At 35.5% G+C, this 19131-nt stretch overlaps 2 protein-coding genes across 3 annotated transcripts; both read right to left on the bottom strand.

Annotated features, from left to right (window-relative positions):
- Positions 1–881: 881 nt before the first annotated feature.
- Positions 882–5074, bottom strand: LOC110744495 (Aminotransferase-like, plant mobile domain family protein). Its single transcript, XM_021944488.2, has 7 exons — positions 4975–5074; positions 3642–3767; positions 2878–3522; positions 2608–2775; positions 2117–2506; positions 1195–2023; positions 882–1085 (listed from the first exon to the last, which is right to left on the bottom strand). The coding sequence occupies exons 2-6, from the start codon at positions 3747–3749 to the stop codon at positions 1226–1228; spliced, it is 2109 nt and encodes a 702-aa protein (XP_021800180.1). The 5' UTR covers positions 3750–3767; positions 4975–5074; the 3' UTR covers positions 882–1085; positions 1195–1225.
- A 722-nt stretch (positions 5075–5796) lies between these two features.
- PP5.2 (protein phosphatase 5.2) lies at positions 5797–14592 on the bottom strand. 2 transcript variants are annotated; one of them, XM_021944480.2, is made up of 14 exons: positions 14388–14592; positions 13140–13230; positions 12554–12723; positions 12409–12480; positions 11522–11672; positions 9879–10085; positions 8666–8774; positions 8457–8574; positions 7977–8124; positions 7373–7621; positions 7088–7213; positions 6875–6975; positions 6462–6536; positions 5797–6290 (listed from the first exon to the last, which is right to left on the bottom strand). In XM_021944480.2, the coding sequence occupies exons 2-14, from the start codon at positions 13216–13218 to the stop codon at positions 6231–6233; spliced, it is 1665 nt and encodes a 554-aa protein (XP_021800172.1). In that variant the 5' UTR covers positions 13219–13230; positions 14388–14592; the 3' UTR covers positions 5797–6230. The 2 variants fall into 2 exon arrangements, with proteins under 2 accessions (XP_021800172.1, XP_021800173.1); XM_021944481.2 differs by lacking the exon at positions 9879–10085 and having other exon boundaries at positions 14388–14583.
- Positions 14593–19131: the final 4539 nt, after the last annotated feature.

Here is a 19131-nt window from a genome sequence, read left to right as displayed (position 1 = left end):
ACAAAACATTAAACTTGTAATAGACAATTGCTGAAAACTAAAAAACTAAAACTTGAAGACATGTTCTGATTTCTTTATGGTTAAGTAAGATTTTACTTACGGACTTTAGAAGGATGGAGTGTCTTGGGTTTGGCCAGTTGGAGTGTTTAGGGTTTTGCTAGTTTTCTGACACTGCTGAACACCGACTACAAAATACAGAGGGGTTAATCCAACTACCCAATTACTGTGTGTTCTGAATTCCTAAGTAATCATTACAAGCTCGAATTGTCCTCATCTTAAGCATGGTGAAGGGAATAGTTGTGTCAAAACATGATTTACCCTTCGTTAAAAAAAGAAGAAGCATGATTTACCCTAAATTAAAACATTATTAACCCCGTCAAGGGGTCTAGCCTTAACTTACAAATAAGTGATTACAGGTTCGAACTCTCATGACACATTAGTAGTGTGTGTGAGAGAAAACTCCCCTCTCCCAATATCGCTTGTATCCAAAACAAAAAACAAGAAAACCTGATTTACCCCAAGTCAAAATATGATTTACCCTAAGTCAAAACATGAATTACCCGAGACAAAGTGCAGAAGGTTATTTTTTTATCTGCAAATAATGCCGTAGCCTCTAGTGGTCCTGTTGGATTCAGATTTATGGGCCCATTGTCCCTTTACACACCCCACATATGGTTCAATGGTTCAATAGTGTACTTATATTGCATTTGGGCATAAATTGTATAGACGTCACTGAAAATATGAATGCAATCTATGTAAATATACACAGAACAAGAAACAAATAAAAAAAACATAAACACCCAATAGCAGAAAATTCAAAATTTCAAAGGGATAAAAATATACATAACTTCCAGTTATCTTTACATTTGGAGAAGAAAATGAATAATCTAAAAACTAAAGAAGACGTTACCAAAATAGATCAGATGCAATAAAACGTGAAATGTTACAGCAGAAAACAGTACACTAATCAACATGATCACAAGTATCTTATTGTCTAGCCAAAAATCCACAGCCTTTATACATGTTAAGAGCTTTTACTTTACTACTAATCTAGCTGCATCTTCGTATCGTTAGCCTCGCAATGCCTATCAGAAAATAATGAGGAATTATGGATTCATCTGATATATAGAAGGAAATGCACGGGGAAAACAGTAGAAATCCGAGTAATGGTCTTTAATCATGTTAAAGGATTACCTCAGAAAAATTGCATGACAGCACCTTTACTTTATACTACAACACTACATTTACTCTGTTGTGCAATATCCTGAGGAGTTTCAAGAGAAGACTCTGGAACAACCTCTGCTTCCACTTTAGATGTTTGTCGATCACTCTCACTGGTAACATGAGGAAGCGCTGAGTCACCGACCTCGTTAGTTGCATCACAAATCTGTGAATCAACCACCTTAGCTGAATCAGAAAACTGTGAGTCCTTGACTTCGTTCATGACATCACAAAGTTGTGAGTCGTTGATCTTTCCGGTTGCTTCAAAGAGCTGTGTGTCATCAACCTTGACAACAGCATGGATTAGCTCAGCATTACCTTCCCCACCAGCCTCATGGCTTAGCTCTGAATGATCAAACCCAATGTCAGCATTGCATAGCTGCATATTCTCACCCTCACCATCTCCATTGATCATATCCAAACCAGTCACCTCGTTATCAACAGGACACAGCTGTGAATGATCTTCCTCTCTATGTAGTTGATGTAATGGTAACTGCTCAACCCTGACAGTGGCACCACAATACTGAGACTGATCATCCTCACTAGCAGCAATATATTGTGCTGGATCATCCTTCCGCAAACGTTTTCCCGTACCTTTCCTTCTCACCCTCTCCTTCCCTCTTATCCTTTTCCCAACTTCGATTTGTGGGGTGGCTGACACTATGTACGGACCGCCAACCTGGTCCCTCAAACATTCATGCGCAATAGTCCTGATACTACTAATTAAGTCAACTTGTTCCTCGTCCAACCCATTTGTTGAGAATGTATCTGCCATGCGTGCGATCTCCCTCAAACCGGCATTCTGCAAAAGTTAATAATGTTATCTTTTAAAAATAATACATAATTCCTCATACTTGACAATAACCAATAAGTTCATAATTAAATACAGCCTTACCGTTCTTTGAAACTCAGACGAGAGAGATATAGGCCTCCCTACAAACTTACGCGTAATTCTCAGGTACCACTGCATATAATCACTTTCATCTGCACCATCATCACCTTCCACAATATGAAATCGACGTTCCAACCATTCATTAATCTCTGACTCCATTTTACCCGACAAGTCAACCCCGCCATCAACTCCACGACTCTTTCTCTCCCATCGCTGTACATCCTCTGGGATTGACTGAAACATGCCATATTGCCTTAGGCAACGATTTGGGAGATGCCTTTCTGCCTTGTCAAAGCATATTAGCATTGTTTTTGACCTCCCTAAAATTAGATTGCTCTTGATATCTTCTGGAATCACTGTACTGTCCATATTTCTATAAGGAAGCCACTCCACCTGTAAGTCAGCACCATACCAAATGTATTATGCTTCTACACTAAATATTAGAATATAAAATTAAATCAATAAATATTAGAAAAGAACAAGGAAAAACTTACGTCGCATGATTTCAGCGAATCCAGAGCTTTACGGTAAAACACTACATCACGGTTTGTTGTTGGCCCACTTTGTTTTCCCTTCCAGCTAAGCACCAAAGGGAAACGATCATGCATTGAATCAGTGTTGAGCTTTGGTCGTCCAATATTCAGGTGAAAGTAACTCCAGCACTGCAAAAAAAAAAAAAAAAAAGATATGCAATCAAAGGAACTGCTGAAAAAAGAGTAAAATAAGAAGAAAAAAAAATTAAAGAGTAAAGGCATGAAAATAACCTGTAGTAGTGTTAAACAGCCACTAATTGTACTTTGAGATCTCAGTGAGGCATTGCCAAGTGCCCTGTACAAGAATGCCAAAGCTGCTGACCCCCAGGCATATTTCCCACATAGGTCAAAATTCTCAAACAATGGAAGGTACATGACAGGGACTTTATTCCCAGTGGTAGTGGAAAATATTGTACTTCCAACAAGGTATAAGAGGTAAGCACGTGTATGGCACTCAATCACTTCAAGTGGTGCATCTTCAGGACAATAGGAAAAGAACTCTTTCAACCAGCTTAGCTTCACCATTCCACCACTAGTATAACTAGACTCTGGTGCTCTTCCAAGATACCTCTCACAAACGGAGTTGCAGGTGGTATGCGTTATTCCAATAACAGGTTCTCCATCAATAGCTAGTCCAAGCAATAGCGCAACATCTTTAAGAGTTACTGTCATTTCTCCAACATTCAAGTGAAAAGTGTTTGTTTCTCTCCTCCACCTTTCGACTAGGGCAGAAATGAGTGGGTTATCTAGACTAATTGCAGGAATCAATCTTAAATAACCAAATCCAGCCTGATCTACGAACTCAATCTGCTTTTCCGTGAGTGTCCATTGATCAAGCTTCGAAGTGTGTTCATGACATCTAAGTGCACCACGCTCCTGTAAGTGTTAGTTAAAGTATATATTACCATCCATATTAGTGCAAAAAGTTTGTTACATAAAACTGAATGATACCATAATATTAATAATAAGCATCCTTATTTGAGGGTACACTGCACCTGTCCATCCCAAACTGCTGAAGACACATGCTTCTCCTGATCATAAAGCACTGAACCATCAATTGGTCCAGGATTTGTCCCATAAGGGTCCATTAGTGCTAGGTCCATTAGTGCCAATGACAGAAACTATCCACAGTGTAGAGGGAATATTAGCTTCACAAAATAACTAGAGAGCAACATCTTAAGTTCATAATCATATTTGGTACATCTGTCAAATGCAAGTAATGAGGAAATTACGAAAGGAATTAATTATACTCTATATTTGGCTCTAACTTCTATCGAGTTTACACTATATGATGAGTTTAAGCTCCAGGCAGCTTGGTTTACACATGGGAATGACGTAAATTCGAGCATAAGTTGGGATAAATACACAAATGTTGCAGTTAGAAAGAACCAAGAATAAAAACTTTAGTTACATTAGAATTTAAACTTCTTTTACAGATTCTAAACCCACCCGGATCAAATTAAGGGCCTTGAATGAAGGTCTTAATCTCTGAACTTTCCAATATGTCCAATACTAGAATTTAGAGATCATTACAGAAGGAAAGTCTCACACTGCAGTTAGTTTTCACTACAGGAACTCTAGAACCTCTAATTTATAATTTTTTTTCCCATGGACTTCATTTTTAAGTGATGAAAAAAGAACAACTTTTATCAACAAGCATCCCCTCATTTGGAACATCATTATCCATCATCAAGTGTTTCAATTCCTCTGGTAATTTTCGAGGAACGAAACAAAGGTGCAAGATCCATTTGTCTCAGCTCAGATGATACACTAAGACTTGAAGTTACACTAATCATCTTCATTTACCTTCACACCAAAATCACTATCTGAAAGGAACTTTTGCTACCAACTAAGACACAGCCCCCAAAACCCTAAATCAAATTAAATAATTAAACCAATTCAGGGCTGAAGTGCCACATAAATTCGTTTTACGTTCAAAAGCTAAATTCATAACCCTGTAATCTGCAAACAATAGTTTATTGTATCCGAACACAGAACTAATCCTTCATCATAATCAGCACCAAAATGAAAACCCTAGTTTGGTTCCCGAGAAAACAGAGGAAAAAGAGAAGGAAAACGAGATTACGGGTTAGTTATGTTATCATTAGTTTTTAATTTTGTTCTCAGAAATATAAGTGAGCCGAAAACAGTGGTGGTACAACTCCAGGTTTGAGAAATTAATTTTAAAAGAAGCTGGTTAATTTTCTCGGCAACCAAACAGAGATGCTAAGAAGAGAAAGGTGAGTGAGACAGATTTTGAAGAGAAAAAAGGAAGAGAATTTTATGAGAGGGACTAAGAGGTACAGAAGGGATGGCGAATAAACAAACCTGAAATGCAAATCAAGCAAAACGACGCCGGAGAGCTGCGTCGACGAACGCAAGCAATTGGAGCCTCGAAACGACGATGGAAGCTAAAGCAAAACACAACTCGTGATTTCTAATTCTTTTCTTACTAGGGCTCGATTTTGGGCGGGTTTGGCTTGCCCTAACCCGAGCCCAATCTTCAAATTGGGCAAGTTAAAAAAATGAGTTCAGCTGGGCCTACAATTGAGTCCAAATTTTGAAGCTCCTGATTCTCTAAAACCCTGAATTTTATATAAAATAAAATAAAAAGAGAAAAAAAAAATATTTATACCACGCCGTCATCGACATGCTATGTCAATGACTCACGATCATGTCGATGACTCACTTGGGAGCCGTCATCGACATGATATGTCAATGACTCACAATCATGTTGATGACTCACTTGGGAGCAATAGTAGACACCAACTTATTACACCAACTAATGTAGCAGTGTTGCATTTAGGTTTTGGACCTTCATTATTCACAACAAATAAGAAATCGTCACATCAGCAATATCTCTCTATCGTTATTTTTCACTCCAGGAACTACATTGCTGTATAGCCGATTTCGAATTGGTACGCAATCTTTGTTTTACATTTTAGTTGCAATTGGTACAGAATCAGGAGTTTTTTTCTTCTTTGGTGACAATTTACGAGTTGTCTTGAAATGCACTCGTAGAAGCGATCCTGCACAAATGAATTTTCTAAAACAAAATATAGAGTCAGATGACTTATATTTTGAATTTTACATTACATTATTTACATGTCAAAATAAAGTATGATTCAGATATTTACAAGTCAATAATCATTGAAAATAAAAAAAGATTATATAAATTAAAAAGAAAAACACATCTGATGACATATTTACGCCAGTACTTGAATCTCCAACAACCCGAGGGGAAAAAATCATATAAATAAAATAAACACAGAGAAAACGCCATGAACTTTTAGCTGGCAGTCATTCTTCATGTGCTTATGAGTTTCATCTAAGCCTCGCTTCCGGGCAAGCACAAGATCAAACAAACGGTATCAAAGAAAATGCCTGAAATATTCTTCCCACTGGTGAGAAGTACAAGAACGACAGGTAAATCAAAAGACGGAAATAATCACAGCTAGATAGTGCATGTCAACATGCACCAACCCTTCTCCAGTAGCCTTCGGAAACGAATTTGTATTCAGCGGGAAAGTTGTCAGATAGCGAAAAATAGACACTGCGTTGGCCCTTCTGCTCAGCCACATAAATTACTGAAAGAGTCGGAGGAAGTTATTCGCGTATGCCATCGGCTTGACATCAGGATGGTCCTGCAATATTATATACGGAGAAAAATAAATAGGTGTAAAACCAACAATCACTATATATTACACCTATAAACAAGGAAACTTTTGAGCGCAACCAGACAAATCATCACTAAAGGAGAAATAGTAGAGACTTTTTGAAAATTTGGAGCAGCTAAATTGACAGGAGCCACTGACCACTGCTGAAAAAGTAACAATGTTGGGCTTCAAATCTGGTGCTTCGAAACGGATAAAGGCGCCTTTGTTACCCATCTGCAACATCCAAAACATAAACAAAGGTTATTACACATGGATATTAACAAATTTTGGAATGTGCTCAATAAATACTGGAAGATCATAAATCACTCCACTTTCCGGAAAAGCAAAGAACAAAAAACAGCAGCAACATCATTGTTGTTGGAATCTCAGAGGACTTCCAAATGTACAGTCGTAAGATAGTTTTACTATTCATGCCACACCTTTGATGTGCAGAAAAATAACCCTCAATAAAATCTAAATGCTACTGGTAAGGTAAGGTTCACACAAAAGAAGTTTTAGAAGATGACTTTAGTAATGATAGAAGACTAGCCAAGTAGCCATCATGCAGTTACCTGATCACAGTAATTTGGAGCAGAAAAGACAGTGATGAGTTTGCCATCATGCTCAATCTCATATCCCTCATCCTTTACTTCATGAGAGCGCACAACTAAATCTGTATATTGATTTAAGCAATGTAAAACCTATTATACATTTTGATAAGTAGCAGTAGTAACTTCAGAAAAAATATAAAAAAAATTATACCCTGCCAAAACTAGTAGACATACCCAAATTGTTTTCCTGCAAAAATCTTTTTGTCACATCACCGCCAAAAGAAAGGCCTACACCTCGTTTGCTCGGGCCTCTTCCAGGTGTAGGTTGTGGATCACTCCACAGCAATTCACACATCAACCCTGAAGAAACCCAGAAACAATATATAAAATCTGCCTACAAATTAATTTACAGAAGGTTTGTGATGAAATTTTCAATTTTTAAATTCAACTGGTAAAGGCCAATAACAGACGTCATCCAAATGCAGAATCAAGGGAGAGGGGAGGAATGTAATAAATTACCTTCCTCAGGGGGTTCACAAAACCGATTAATTGCTCTAATGTCGCTGAGTTTAACCCCATCAACACTGAAAAGACCCCCATGAACTACAAAAACCTTCCCATTTATTACATGAGCCAGCGGTAAACAACAAAACACTTCAGCAAACAGCTCCACAAATTTTTCACTTAACTTGGACTGGACCTCGCCCTCAAAACCATATATCCTATTCATGCTCTTGCTCTCGTGATTTCCTCTTGCAAGATATATTGCTGAAAACGATAAAACAGGTTATCAAGTCAGAACGTGAATTCTTTTAATTGAAAAGAGTTAAAACATGATCATATAACTGGGTGAAAGAAATGTGTGTTAAAACTAAATTGGAATTGAAAGAAGGGCAAACGGAGCCATAATTGAATGTAGTTCTATAAATCTAAAACAATGTAGATAAATTTTTTGGAGTGAACTTAGAAAAGTAATTAATTGGGGCAGAAATAATTAAGTCACAACATAGTAATTGCGACGTTGCTTCAACTTAACTAAACATATGAGATATGGAAGGCTAAAAAATTCTAAATAAATTAACAAAATTATTTGCAAACCAATCAAGAAAACATGTTGATTCACCTGATGGAGACATGCACTTAAATGCAAACAATGTTAGGATCACCTCCAACGAAAAAGATCCCCTATCCACAAAGTCTCCATTGAATAGATATGGATTCTCCTCTGAAGGAAGCCCGTTAAGCTCAAAAATATTTAGGAGATCATAGAACTGCAGGCATTACATACAAACAAATAAAAGAGTGCCCAGAACACATATAGAAACATTATACTTAGACAGCCACCAAAACAAGAATTTCAAAGCTATGATAGATTTTCAGAACTAGGCTGACTTCAGCAAAACCATACAAGACAATAGTAATCTGAGATATTGTTGTTTCACCTAGTATTAAACATTCTATTATTCAATAGCCTTTATTGTCTATCAAGTAACCTTCTTCATGTTTACATGCAACCTTGTCAGATTTGAAATGTTGTATGTTGTTCCAAGTCAAATCAAGCAATTGAACCAGCATCTTATGAATATGGAAGAAATGTAATTACCTGACCATGTACATCACCACAAACAGTAAAATGATTGCCCTTAGGAACGTTTATATCGACAAGAGAAGGCAGGGCTTGCAACATTTCTTTCGTTTGTAAGACAATTTGGAAGGCATATCTACAATATCAATACCAAGTGAAGTGAAAAGACTGCCCAATAATATTTGTTGACTAGTTCCCTGACATAGTATTGTGATTCCCATACATACCGTTGGTGTAAATTCTTCTGATGCTTGAAATCGTCCATCATTTTCTTCACAAAATCCAAAGTAACAACATCTCCTTCTATCCTTGCACCTGAATATTGTGGCTCCACATCTGGAATTCAAACAGATATCACTTTCATTAGCTCTCCTGGGTGATAAAGCAAGTAAATAAGCTTTACCATATATAGACGAAGATAGGACCCTATTATATCAATAATTTATATCATACATAAATTAACGGCACTAGTGTTATGCACTATCATCTCCAAAACGATGAATGCTCAATCAGTCATGGATATACAAATTATACCTCCCACTCCATTAAGTACTAACTTTAGCTTTGCAACATTAAGTCACTATAATACTTCCTATCTTCAATGCTTCTATTTTCCTGTTTTCATTTCTCTCTGACATCTCTTAACCGAACAAAAAGAAGCAAACATAACCATCTATTCTTATAATTGTATTCTTAATTTAATTCAAAAAATAAAACATGAGCCAAACAAAATGTTGTCATAAGTCTCATCATCAACAAAAGAAATTAGCAACTCCATTTCATTTTAATAGGTAATAACTTTTACAACACATGTGAATGTAACAATTCACACAAGTACATAACAAAGCTACTTAATGCAAATTCACACAAGCAGAAAGAAAGATATATCCAGCTCATGACGATTCAGATTCACTTTATCTTTATTTTTATAATATACTGACATTCTAATTTCATTACAATGAATATTTTAATGTTCCTAGTATGATTATTTTCTCAGTATTACAAACTCAGTCTTTGTTCCAATTTTCTGTGTCTACCCTTAGATCCAAAGCAACATAGATTTTAGAACACGCAACAAAACTCAACTCTAACTCTAAAAGCCTTAACTTAGAAAAAAGAAAAGAAAATAGAAGGCCCAAACAACCCACTTGGGTCAGCTAGAGTAAATATCTTACATATCCCAGGCGAGCTCTTTTTCAACTCCATTAAGATCCTGTACTCGACTGAAAATCCATTCTCAAGAAAGGATGCCATCTTAATGGTAGGGTAAAGAATGCATTTGCATTGAATGTAACTATCAGTTTGTAATACATCTCCTAGAACCTAACACAACTTTTCAACTATCAAGTCTTTTTTATTTAATAACTAATCTCCAACTCTTGGAAGTTGCGACAGTGACTTGTGACTGGTCTCTAATATCCATGGATTGTGAACTCAAACCTAGGTCATGTACTCGACTCTTGGTATAGACACCACCATGGAAGCCACGCCACCAACATGCCCCCAGGGCCACCATGACCACCACCACTACTGTGGCCATAACTGCAGTCACTGCTGTTCTCATCATAACCATCGCTGCCCCAACTGTCATTGCCAGTGCTGCTACGGCAACTTCGGCGGACACTGATGATGTACTGGGGCCCATTCCTATAATGATAGAATATATAAGAATACTCTAATTAATACTGTTAATGGACACTAATAGTTAACACTAAAAAGAATTTTGAAAAGAAAATAACAATCAGTTACTTAATGCTGATCAAGCTTTTTGTGGGTACTAACTACACTGAGGAAGACATGTTTCAAGGACTGATTCCTGAATGAGCCCAGAAACATAGTCCTACCCTGGATGGCAACAGAGACAGATGGACCTAATGCGTAACTAAAACAGGATAACCCTTGTGTACAGTCCATCCAAATGGGAGAACTACAGAGTTCCAAATAAACCATGCTGACAGGAGAGAAACCACACAGAGGATCCTCCCATATCAGACTCAGACCCAATTCAAACTCTTCATCCAAAGGTTTCCTACTAAATGTACCCTTTAACAAAGGTGGAACAAGGTATTTGAACTTAGGCTTAAACCTTGTATTGACTTTACAAAAATTGCGCCCCATACCATAAATAAATAGTAAGAATTCCAGAATGTGCTAATGATATACTGTTAAATACACACACACACACACACACACACACGCACGCACAAAGGAGTTTCTAGGTAATAAAGGACCCTCTGAACCATAGCACTGAAAAAATCACCATTCAAAATTACTAGCCTAACACTATTAGTTCCATCCCCACTGACATGTTAACTCTTTTGGCACCTTGAATGGCCAACATGCTCCCTGCTGCAGCTACCATATCTACCCAAATAGCTTGCACTACCAGTGCAACCAACACTACCGAATCTTAGAAATAAACTCAAAATTATCATAGCAATGTTACTTATTGCAGCTGCTATAAGAAGCCTAAACATCCTTCATTCAGCATTAATATACGATAAATCTGCAACCGTTATTTCATTAATTACAAATGTTGGAAAAGATTCATGATTTCAAATTCTTAGTTATCCATTGGGAGTTCGGACACAAAAAATGGCTTCAGGGAATAAAATTGATACAAAGAGGGATCAGTAACAAATCGGAACTTCATAAAGAAATAAAAAACTGAATCAGGTAAAATAACAACAGAATCAAGAAAGAAACAAGTGACATCATACATTTCCAAGAAAAAAGACACCAATGTTGAGAAGAGCAAAACTTGCAGTTAAGAAAATTTCAAACCTAAAAGAAAGATTTGTAGTAGTCTATTCTTCCTGCTATCTCATTCACTCCTTTCACGGTATGCATGCATTTGTGTACATTTTCAATGAATAAGATTCATACAATGCCATGAACATTTATCAGGATTCAGAAGCATATAGAAGCAACTCTAATAAATTTTTCAACAATAACAAAAAAGAGGAAGATGAACATCTGGAAAATTTTGAAAAGGGAAATACCAACAACATAAAAAATAAATAAATAAATAAAACCCCATATACAATAAGCAGAATAAAGTGGAAAAGCAACAACACTAATACCTATAGAACGATAATTAATAGAATCAGCTACAGGACGCCTTTCAGACTCTGGTACAGAAATTGCTTCTGCAAATTTAAGCTTCATCACTGCTTTCTCACATTCCTTCAATTTCTTGGTAGCATCAGGATCATTTGGAGAGATTCTTTTGACCTATTTTACATAAAGTAGAACAATTTATGCAATGCCACATCTAAGACAATTGTTACCAAAAGAAAATTTAGAACACATTTCCTGAAGTATCCTTCTATTTTATCTCTAGTTTCTTGATATAAGAAAGAAAAAATGATAATTATAAATATAAAGTTTTTGTAGATTATGATTTTTTTTTAACACTTGACCTAAGCTTGTCTTATCACATTCAACCTTCTGCTTAAAGAGTTTATGAATTTTGATTTTCTACCCCTATCATTCCATGTCAGGGTAGGTGATGTACCCTGTTCCAGTTTCCACGAACCATCTATTTTAGCTATGCTCCAGTGAATGGGTATATAAGATATGTGAGTCACAAAGGATAAGGATACAGATTGTGTACTAAAATCCTGACAGACATTTAAAATGCAACTTGATGGTGATTAAATGAACAAAAATCAAGTCCTCTAGAATACTTAAACTCATGTATACCAATAATGCTATTAGATGTATAATTTTGATATGGTACAAAACAATCAACTAGGCAGAGAGCCATTTTCACATAATGAATAGATTGTTTAAAACCCTCTGGTGTCATCAGTACATCAATATCAAGCAGATATTTTATGTGTTCTGATGTCAAAAGGGTTGTTGGAATAAAGAAAGCTTTCAACTTCTTTCAGTATTATGCAATACTAGAAAAGTTAAATAAATATTGTTCACAATTTTGAGGAAAAGAAAGTTCTACACGAAGCACCTGCTGAAAATCCTTTAGTGCTTCTTTAAATTTCCCCATAGCAAGATAAGCTGCACCTCGCCTGTAATATCCCTGCAGCAATAGAAAACTATCAGAACATAATTACACATATTCAGATGCACAAAATTTAGGGCACAAAACATGCCTTTGAGTATTTAGGATCAACTTCAATAGCCTTAGAAGCATCTTGTATGGCACTGCCATATTCCTCCAGTTTAAGGTGGGCAATTGAACGATTGGCCCAATACACAGCATTCTGACTGTTTACTTCAATCGCTTGTGTATACAGATCAATAGCTTGAGCAAATTTATGAGCTGAAAAAATAGTGAAAGTGAGCACACTGATCATACCCAGACCAAAAAAATTATCACTGAAGACACAACAGTTCACAACCAATAAAGCAGTGTTCAAAGTTAATCTCTAGGTAAGGATTCTTGCTTGTCGCAAGGATATAAATAGATAAAATAATATGCTGCCCAAGAATTCATTCAATTCAGTCTACTTGTGTGAGAGTGTATAATGTTTGTCACTTGTTAAGATTTACTATTTAGGAACACCAAAAGTAAATCTCATCAGTATGGAACCAATTCTGATGATTTAAGTTGTGATCTACAAATTCTTTTTTTTTTTTAATCCAAGGAATTAAAAGGATAGTTCACTTCATTGCAAGATATATCAAACTAAATTAGAAGAAAACGTAACAACAAATTGTAGAAGCACAGATTATTACCTTTATATGCTTCATTTGCAAGGAGTTTAAGTTCTTCAGCTCGCGAAACATTAGAATTATTAGCTTCCATGATGAGCATAAACTTTGTCGTCTACAAGAAGTACGGACCCATATTAGCAAATTATAGATTCCCTGATTAATTTCTCATCCTCATACAATTCTATATCAACTGAGCGCCACAAGGAGTGTTGAGATTATATATTAGGTAACAAAAGTTCATATCTCTTTGGGACAGACATAAAAAGTTATAAATTGCAATCCAAGAAAACATCAATGGCCAATCAATATGAAAATAATATACTAGTCATACTCAAGGCCCATAATCAATTTCCTAATTCAACTTAGCAGTAAATCAGAATCAAATATACATGTGCCTATGATGAATACACAACTATCCGTTGCCATATGTTTAATGGATATGAATATTTCCCTGTAATTGCAAGCTATATTCTTCCCAATATACTCTTCATCGCCACATAACTGGTCTCTATCATGAAAAATCACATATGCAATGGGGTAAAAGTTCCATACTCCTCGTAATACCATAAGTGACATCCAAGCAATTGTCTTTTAGCGTCAGACATAACGAATTTCCTCGTGGTTAGCAGTTAATAGTTACGGACAAAACAGGTAGGTCCTCAAGAGCAATTAACAGCTCTACAATTGTTACACGCAGTACATGAAGTTCTAAAACCTCAGCGTATACTAAAGCTAATGGCACCTTGCAAGAGTACCCCAATAGACGGATAGACATTGCCTTTATTAATAAAAAATGTCATATTCTATCATTTTTCTAAATAATAATCAGTAATTACTACAAAACAGGTAGAGCAGAATTCTCAATCGCCAACAAGTAAACTGAATCGAAGCCTATTGTTCAAAAATGATATTTTCAGCTGAAAATTCTTAAGACTTTCAATCTCTTAAATTTTCAGCAAAAATTGGGACCCCGAAAGCAGACAAACTGACCCTTAACACAACAACTTGGCTCTCAGCCAATGTGATTTTCTCATTAAACAGAAACCAAATATATCATACACTCATGCGTAAAGATTCAAAATTTAATATATATTTTTCCTCAATCACGCAACCGAATGGAGGGTCTTCCTCAGTTTGGTTCCCGAGATAAACAAGGCAAATAGTGAGTCAGTCAAAAGAAACAGTTCATGAATATAAAAATATATATATATATATATTTTTTTTTTCTCAGAAACCAAACAGAGGGTTAACCCAGAAGAAGAAGTATACCTATTGCATTAGTTGACACTATCGGATCTCGCCAGAGAGAGAAAAAGAAATACAGAGAGAGAGAGAGGGAGTTGGAGGGAAAGAGAAACCCTAATCTTATAGAAACACTTGGATATATATCAGCTGTTGTTAAGGAGTGAGGACTTGGTCTAGTACATTGTACAAGGGTTTAGAGAAAAAACTATATATATTTGGGGAAGTGAAGAGAGAGAGAGAGAGAGAATGAGAGACTCAACTGACCTTTTTTTTCTTTTTTTTTCTTTTTTGGGATTTATTTTAGGAAGCCTTTTTATCTAAAAAATTTAGATTGACTCGAGAAATTTCTGAAAATATTTTTTATATTTAATTTTCTTCTTATCTTGAGGCTTTATATTTTCCTCCGAAATTATGTAGGTTTTTTTATTTATTAAAGTTTCTGTCTTTTTATATCATCAAAAAGAAAGTTTCTATCTTGTTGGGTTTATGTTTATGTGTATACTAGCCCCTTGCCACACGCTCACGCATATGCCAATTGGTTTTCTTTTTTTAGTTTTTAGAATTAAGAAAATAAAAAATGGGTAGTTACTTTCCGCAAAAGTAGGATTTATTATCAGATTTTGTTTTTAATTTTAATTTTTTTAATTATGAATTTACCATATTATCCTCATTTAATTAAGAGTTTCAATTTTTAATATTTAAATTAACCAAGGGCATTTTCTGGTATTTTGAATGTTTCACCATTCTCTGCTTTTTGCTTTATATATATAGATTCCAAGAGAAAGACAAGGTTTACCGACTTGTGTTAGTATTTTTTATTTATATACAAAGTGAGGAGAAGTGGGAATCGACCTTATAATTTAAGATGCATGAATAAATGTTGTTAACCACTTTTATACAATTTTTTTTCTTTTTTTCTTCTTTGAAGCTATTAAGTTATAACATTTGCATTATTGCATACAATTTATTTATTTATGTTAAACACTTCCATACAATTAATAAGAAAAATAATATCACTTCCTTAAACTGAACAGTTCTATCAATTATTTATGGGTGGAGCTAATCATACTTCCCTCACTTTTTTGTATTAAAGAAAAATAAAAAATAAAAAGCATAGCAACTTCAATATACTGAACAGTTCTATCAATTATTTATGGATGCAGCTAATAATTCAATACAAACTTAAAACTATATAGAATTTTTTACCTCAAGTGGAAAAAAAAAATTCATCATTTTTTTTATACTTAGAAGTTTCATGTTCGATTGTTCTACTCCTCTATCCCAATCTCGTTTGTATCAAAATAAAGAAAATTAAAATGATAAAATGTTTAACATACAGTACAACATCAGTACAAACAATGCCCAAACACCTTCCCATGTACTGTTAAGAAATTAACATAACCTGGTTTGTTTCAACCCTCCTCATCAATAAAATATTATTGCCTCTGTGTAAAAAATTAAAAATTAAAATAAACAGCCTATATAGTTCATCCTGGTCTCTATAAATGAAAAGAGAAAAATGTGCATAACCTCTAAATCCATATAGCATACTTGCATTAGAAACTTCTTCTCAAAATATCCTTCCACAACTTGCAACACAATTCCTTTCAAATTGCCACATGCTGCTTGTGTATTATGTCCCACATACAAAGCTATCTTGTTGCAGGTGAATATGAAGTTCCAAAGTGAATGCAAGATTTGTTGAATGTGTGCAAAATGGATATAGCTTCAAAAGAACTAATTACTATTACAAGCTAACTAAATTACGTGTTCCAACACAACCATTTACCATGACTTACTTGAAGCCTAATAAACCTACCTAATCGCTCACATAACATATTACATGATCAAAAAGAGAAAAAATTGAAAACAGCCCATAAATGAGCAATTTATAACAATTTGTCATCCATCTTTTCCTATTTATCTTGAGGGTGCTTCTAATTTCTCTGTCCTTGAGCTTTTTGAAGATATTCAGTTAAGCCTCTCAAATTGCAAGCAAAGGAACCTTTAGCACTGCTTTGATATGTCAAGTACATAGTTCTAGTTCAATCTTTAACTCATTCCCCATCATCCATAAGCCAGAAAACACTTCCAAGCAGTATCTACCATAAACCTGTCAGATGTCGACAACTATATTAGGTCCTTCTAAATACTACAAATTTTAAGTGTAGAAACACATTAGAAGGTAAAATTGAACATATGGTGTCATCTTATTTCCAATATGGTTTTTGCTCCTTACAGACATCTCTATGGACATTATATGAACATGACAAACTTGCACCAAAATAATAAGAACGTACATTGGGTGACATGCCGTCCAAGACCCCAAAATTTTGATTAGGATTAGTAATTCCAAGAAATTCTTCCAAGTGCCACCCTAGAGAATACTCCGATAGGTCGTGGTACTTCGATTAAATGGTATCTTGCCTAACAAAATAGTTCCAATACCACCAATTTGTCCAAGAAATGCTTCTTTAATCTTACCTAGAATGGACCTCTTGAACTTTTGTTTATTGATCGAGACGATGCTGACTCAGAAGTTGTTTCCATATACAGAACTCAACATTTCCTTGGTAGAGAAGGAGATACATGGTTCAATTGCTTCAAGTCCCACTTTCACCCCAGTAAGCAGAAACCTTTGGTGACTGGACGTATAGGAGTTTGATGTGTGTATGGCAACATCACATTTCCTAGAGAGTAAAGCTCGATCCTGTAGACATAATAGGTAACTTATAATATCCTGCAACACAGAAAAAATATATTTAATTGATTCATATATCTCAACAATTACAACTTTACACACTTGAATCACCAAAACATCGAACAATTGTTCCTTAGTAGTAATCACCAAAAGGATGCACCATTATTCACATACATTAACAATCTTGTTTCTTGATCCAGGTTCCTAGCAATTGTTGCTAATTGCATGCTCTACATCCTTTCTGTAATCACATCAAAGGTTTCACTCGTCACTGCAATTCCCAAGATGAGGTTTCTAGTGTAAATAAAGGTCAATATGAATATATATATATATATATATATATATATATATATATATATATATATATATATTGAGTTTTCTAGTGTAAATAAATGTCAATATGAAAAACAAGAATCATGGATGCAGGGGGGATAAATAAAGAAAATCACTTGTTTTGTAAAAGAAGTGTGGAATGTTATGTTTCCTATTTAGATTGGTGCACTAGATACTAAGTTATATCAGGTTTTGATAAGAGTTTAAATTAGGTTATATCTTGAGTCCCAAAACTTTGTGGAATAAGAAAAGGTTTTGAAGCCTATTAAGGGGTCCTATTTATTTCCTTTTTTGCGTGAACTATTTTGGTGGGCTTGGAAGATTAGTCAAGTCGGCCCTAGGTGATGAGTAGAGACGACTTGACCTAGCCCTATATAAGCTTAGGGCTTTGCTCTCATCAGATACGTTCTCTAACCCTAATCTCATCATAAAGAGAGAGCTGAAACAGATTCTAAGAGATATCAGAAGTCTTGAGCCGTTCTTGTTTTTCTAGGATTGTTGTTGTTGCGGTTAAATGAGTTCAGAGGTCGTGTACTCAAGAAAAATGGCGCTAGGTATGTCTTTACGTATTTCAGATTTGTGTGAAAAATCATGAACACGCATATCAAATAAATCTAACATGGAACACTTTCATTTTACTCAGAAAAAATGAAGAATTTCATTTGTAATAAAAACTCAAAACATAAGAATGACTGTTAATACTGGCCCTTGATTGGCTCAAAATACATGAACATCGCAAATCTCCCAATGGATAAGTGACGATAGATTTGTAATCAAAACTCAAAATTTAAGGATGACTAGTAATATTGGCCCTTAATTGGCTTAAAATACATGTACATTGCAATTCTCCCTATGGATAGGTGACAATATAAGGAATTTAGGGTTTAGATTGTTTTGTAATCAAAACTCAAAATATAAGGATGACTTTGTTTGATAAGGATTTGGAGAATGGGTAGATTGTTTTTCTTAGATTGGATGTTCATACTTTTTTTCCTTCATTGGATTATCCCTCATCGGGGGGTTTGAAGACAAGGTTTTAACGAGGCCCTAGAATATTTAATCCAAGTTGTTGTAATACTTCTAAACTGTTTTTCCATTGAATAAAGTTTCTTTTCCAATAAAAAATTTGATTCTCTTTGAGTTTTGATTACAACATTAAATCTCCTATATTGTCACTCACTCATAGAGAGATGTGTGATGTACATCATTTCTTGAATGGTACTCTAGGGAGTTGCTTTTGCATGGAAAGATATTTACAAGCAAACTCATGATATTTTCTTGGGTACCAATCTTAGCTTGTCAGTTAAAATACCATATGTTTATTGGTATTATTTGAGTGACTCTCACCCATCGAAGCACACGGTGGGGTACTACAACACCTTAGCAAGAGACTGCTACTCACCAGTTGTAAGATCCCACATCAACCAACGGAGAGGGGGCGATGTGCCTTATATGTACATGCCCGCATCCATCTAGCATGAGGCCTTTTGGGAGCTCACTGGCTTCGAAGTTATAGGAACTCTGAAGTTAAGCGAGTTGGGGGCCAGAGCAATCCCAAGATGGGTGGCCCACTGGGAAGTTGGTCGTGAGCTCCCAGAAACAAAACCGTGAGGGTAGATAGGGGGGCCCAAAGCGGACAATATCGTGCTACGGCGGAGCCGATTCCGAGACATGACAATTTGGTATCAGAGCCACTCTGCCGGGTGGTGCGAGTGTGCCGACGAGGACGTCGGG

Source organism: Prunus avium, chromosome 3 (genome assembly GCF_965620075.1).
Source record: "Prunus avium chromosome 3, drPruAviu1.hap1.1, whole genome shotgun sequence".
NCBI lineage: Eukaryota > Viridiplantae > Streptophyta > Magnoliopsida > Rosales > Rosaceae > Prunus > Prunus avium.
This window is presented reverse-complemented; position numbering and strand designations above follow the sequence as displayed.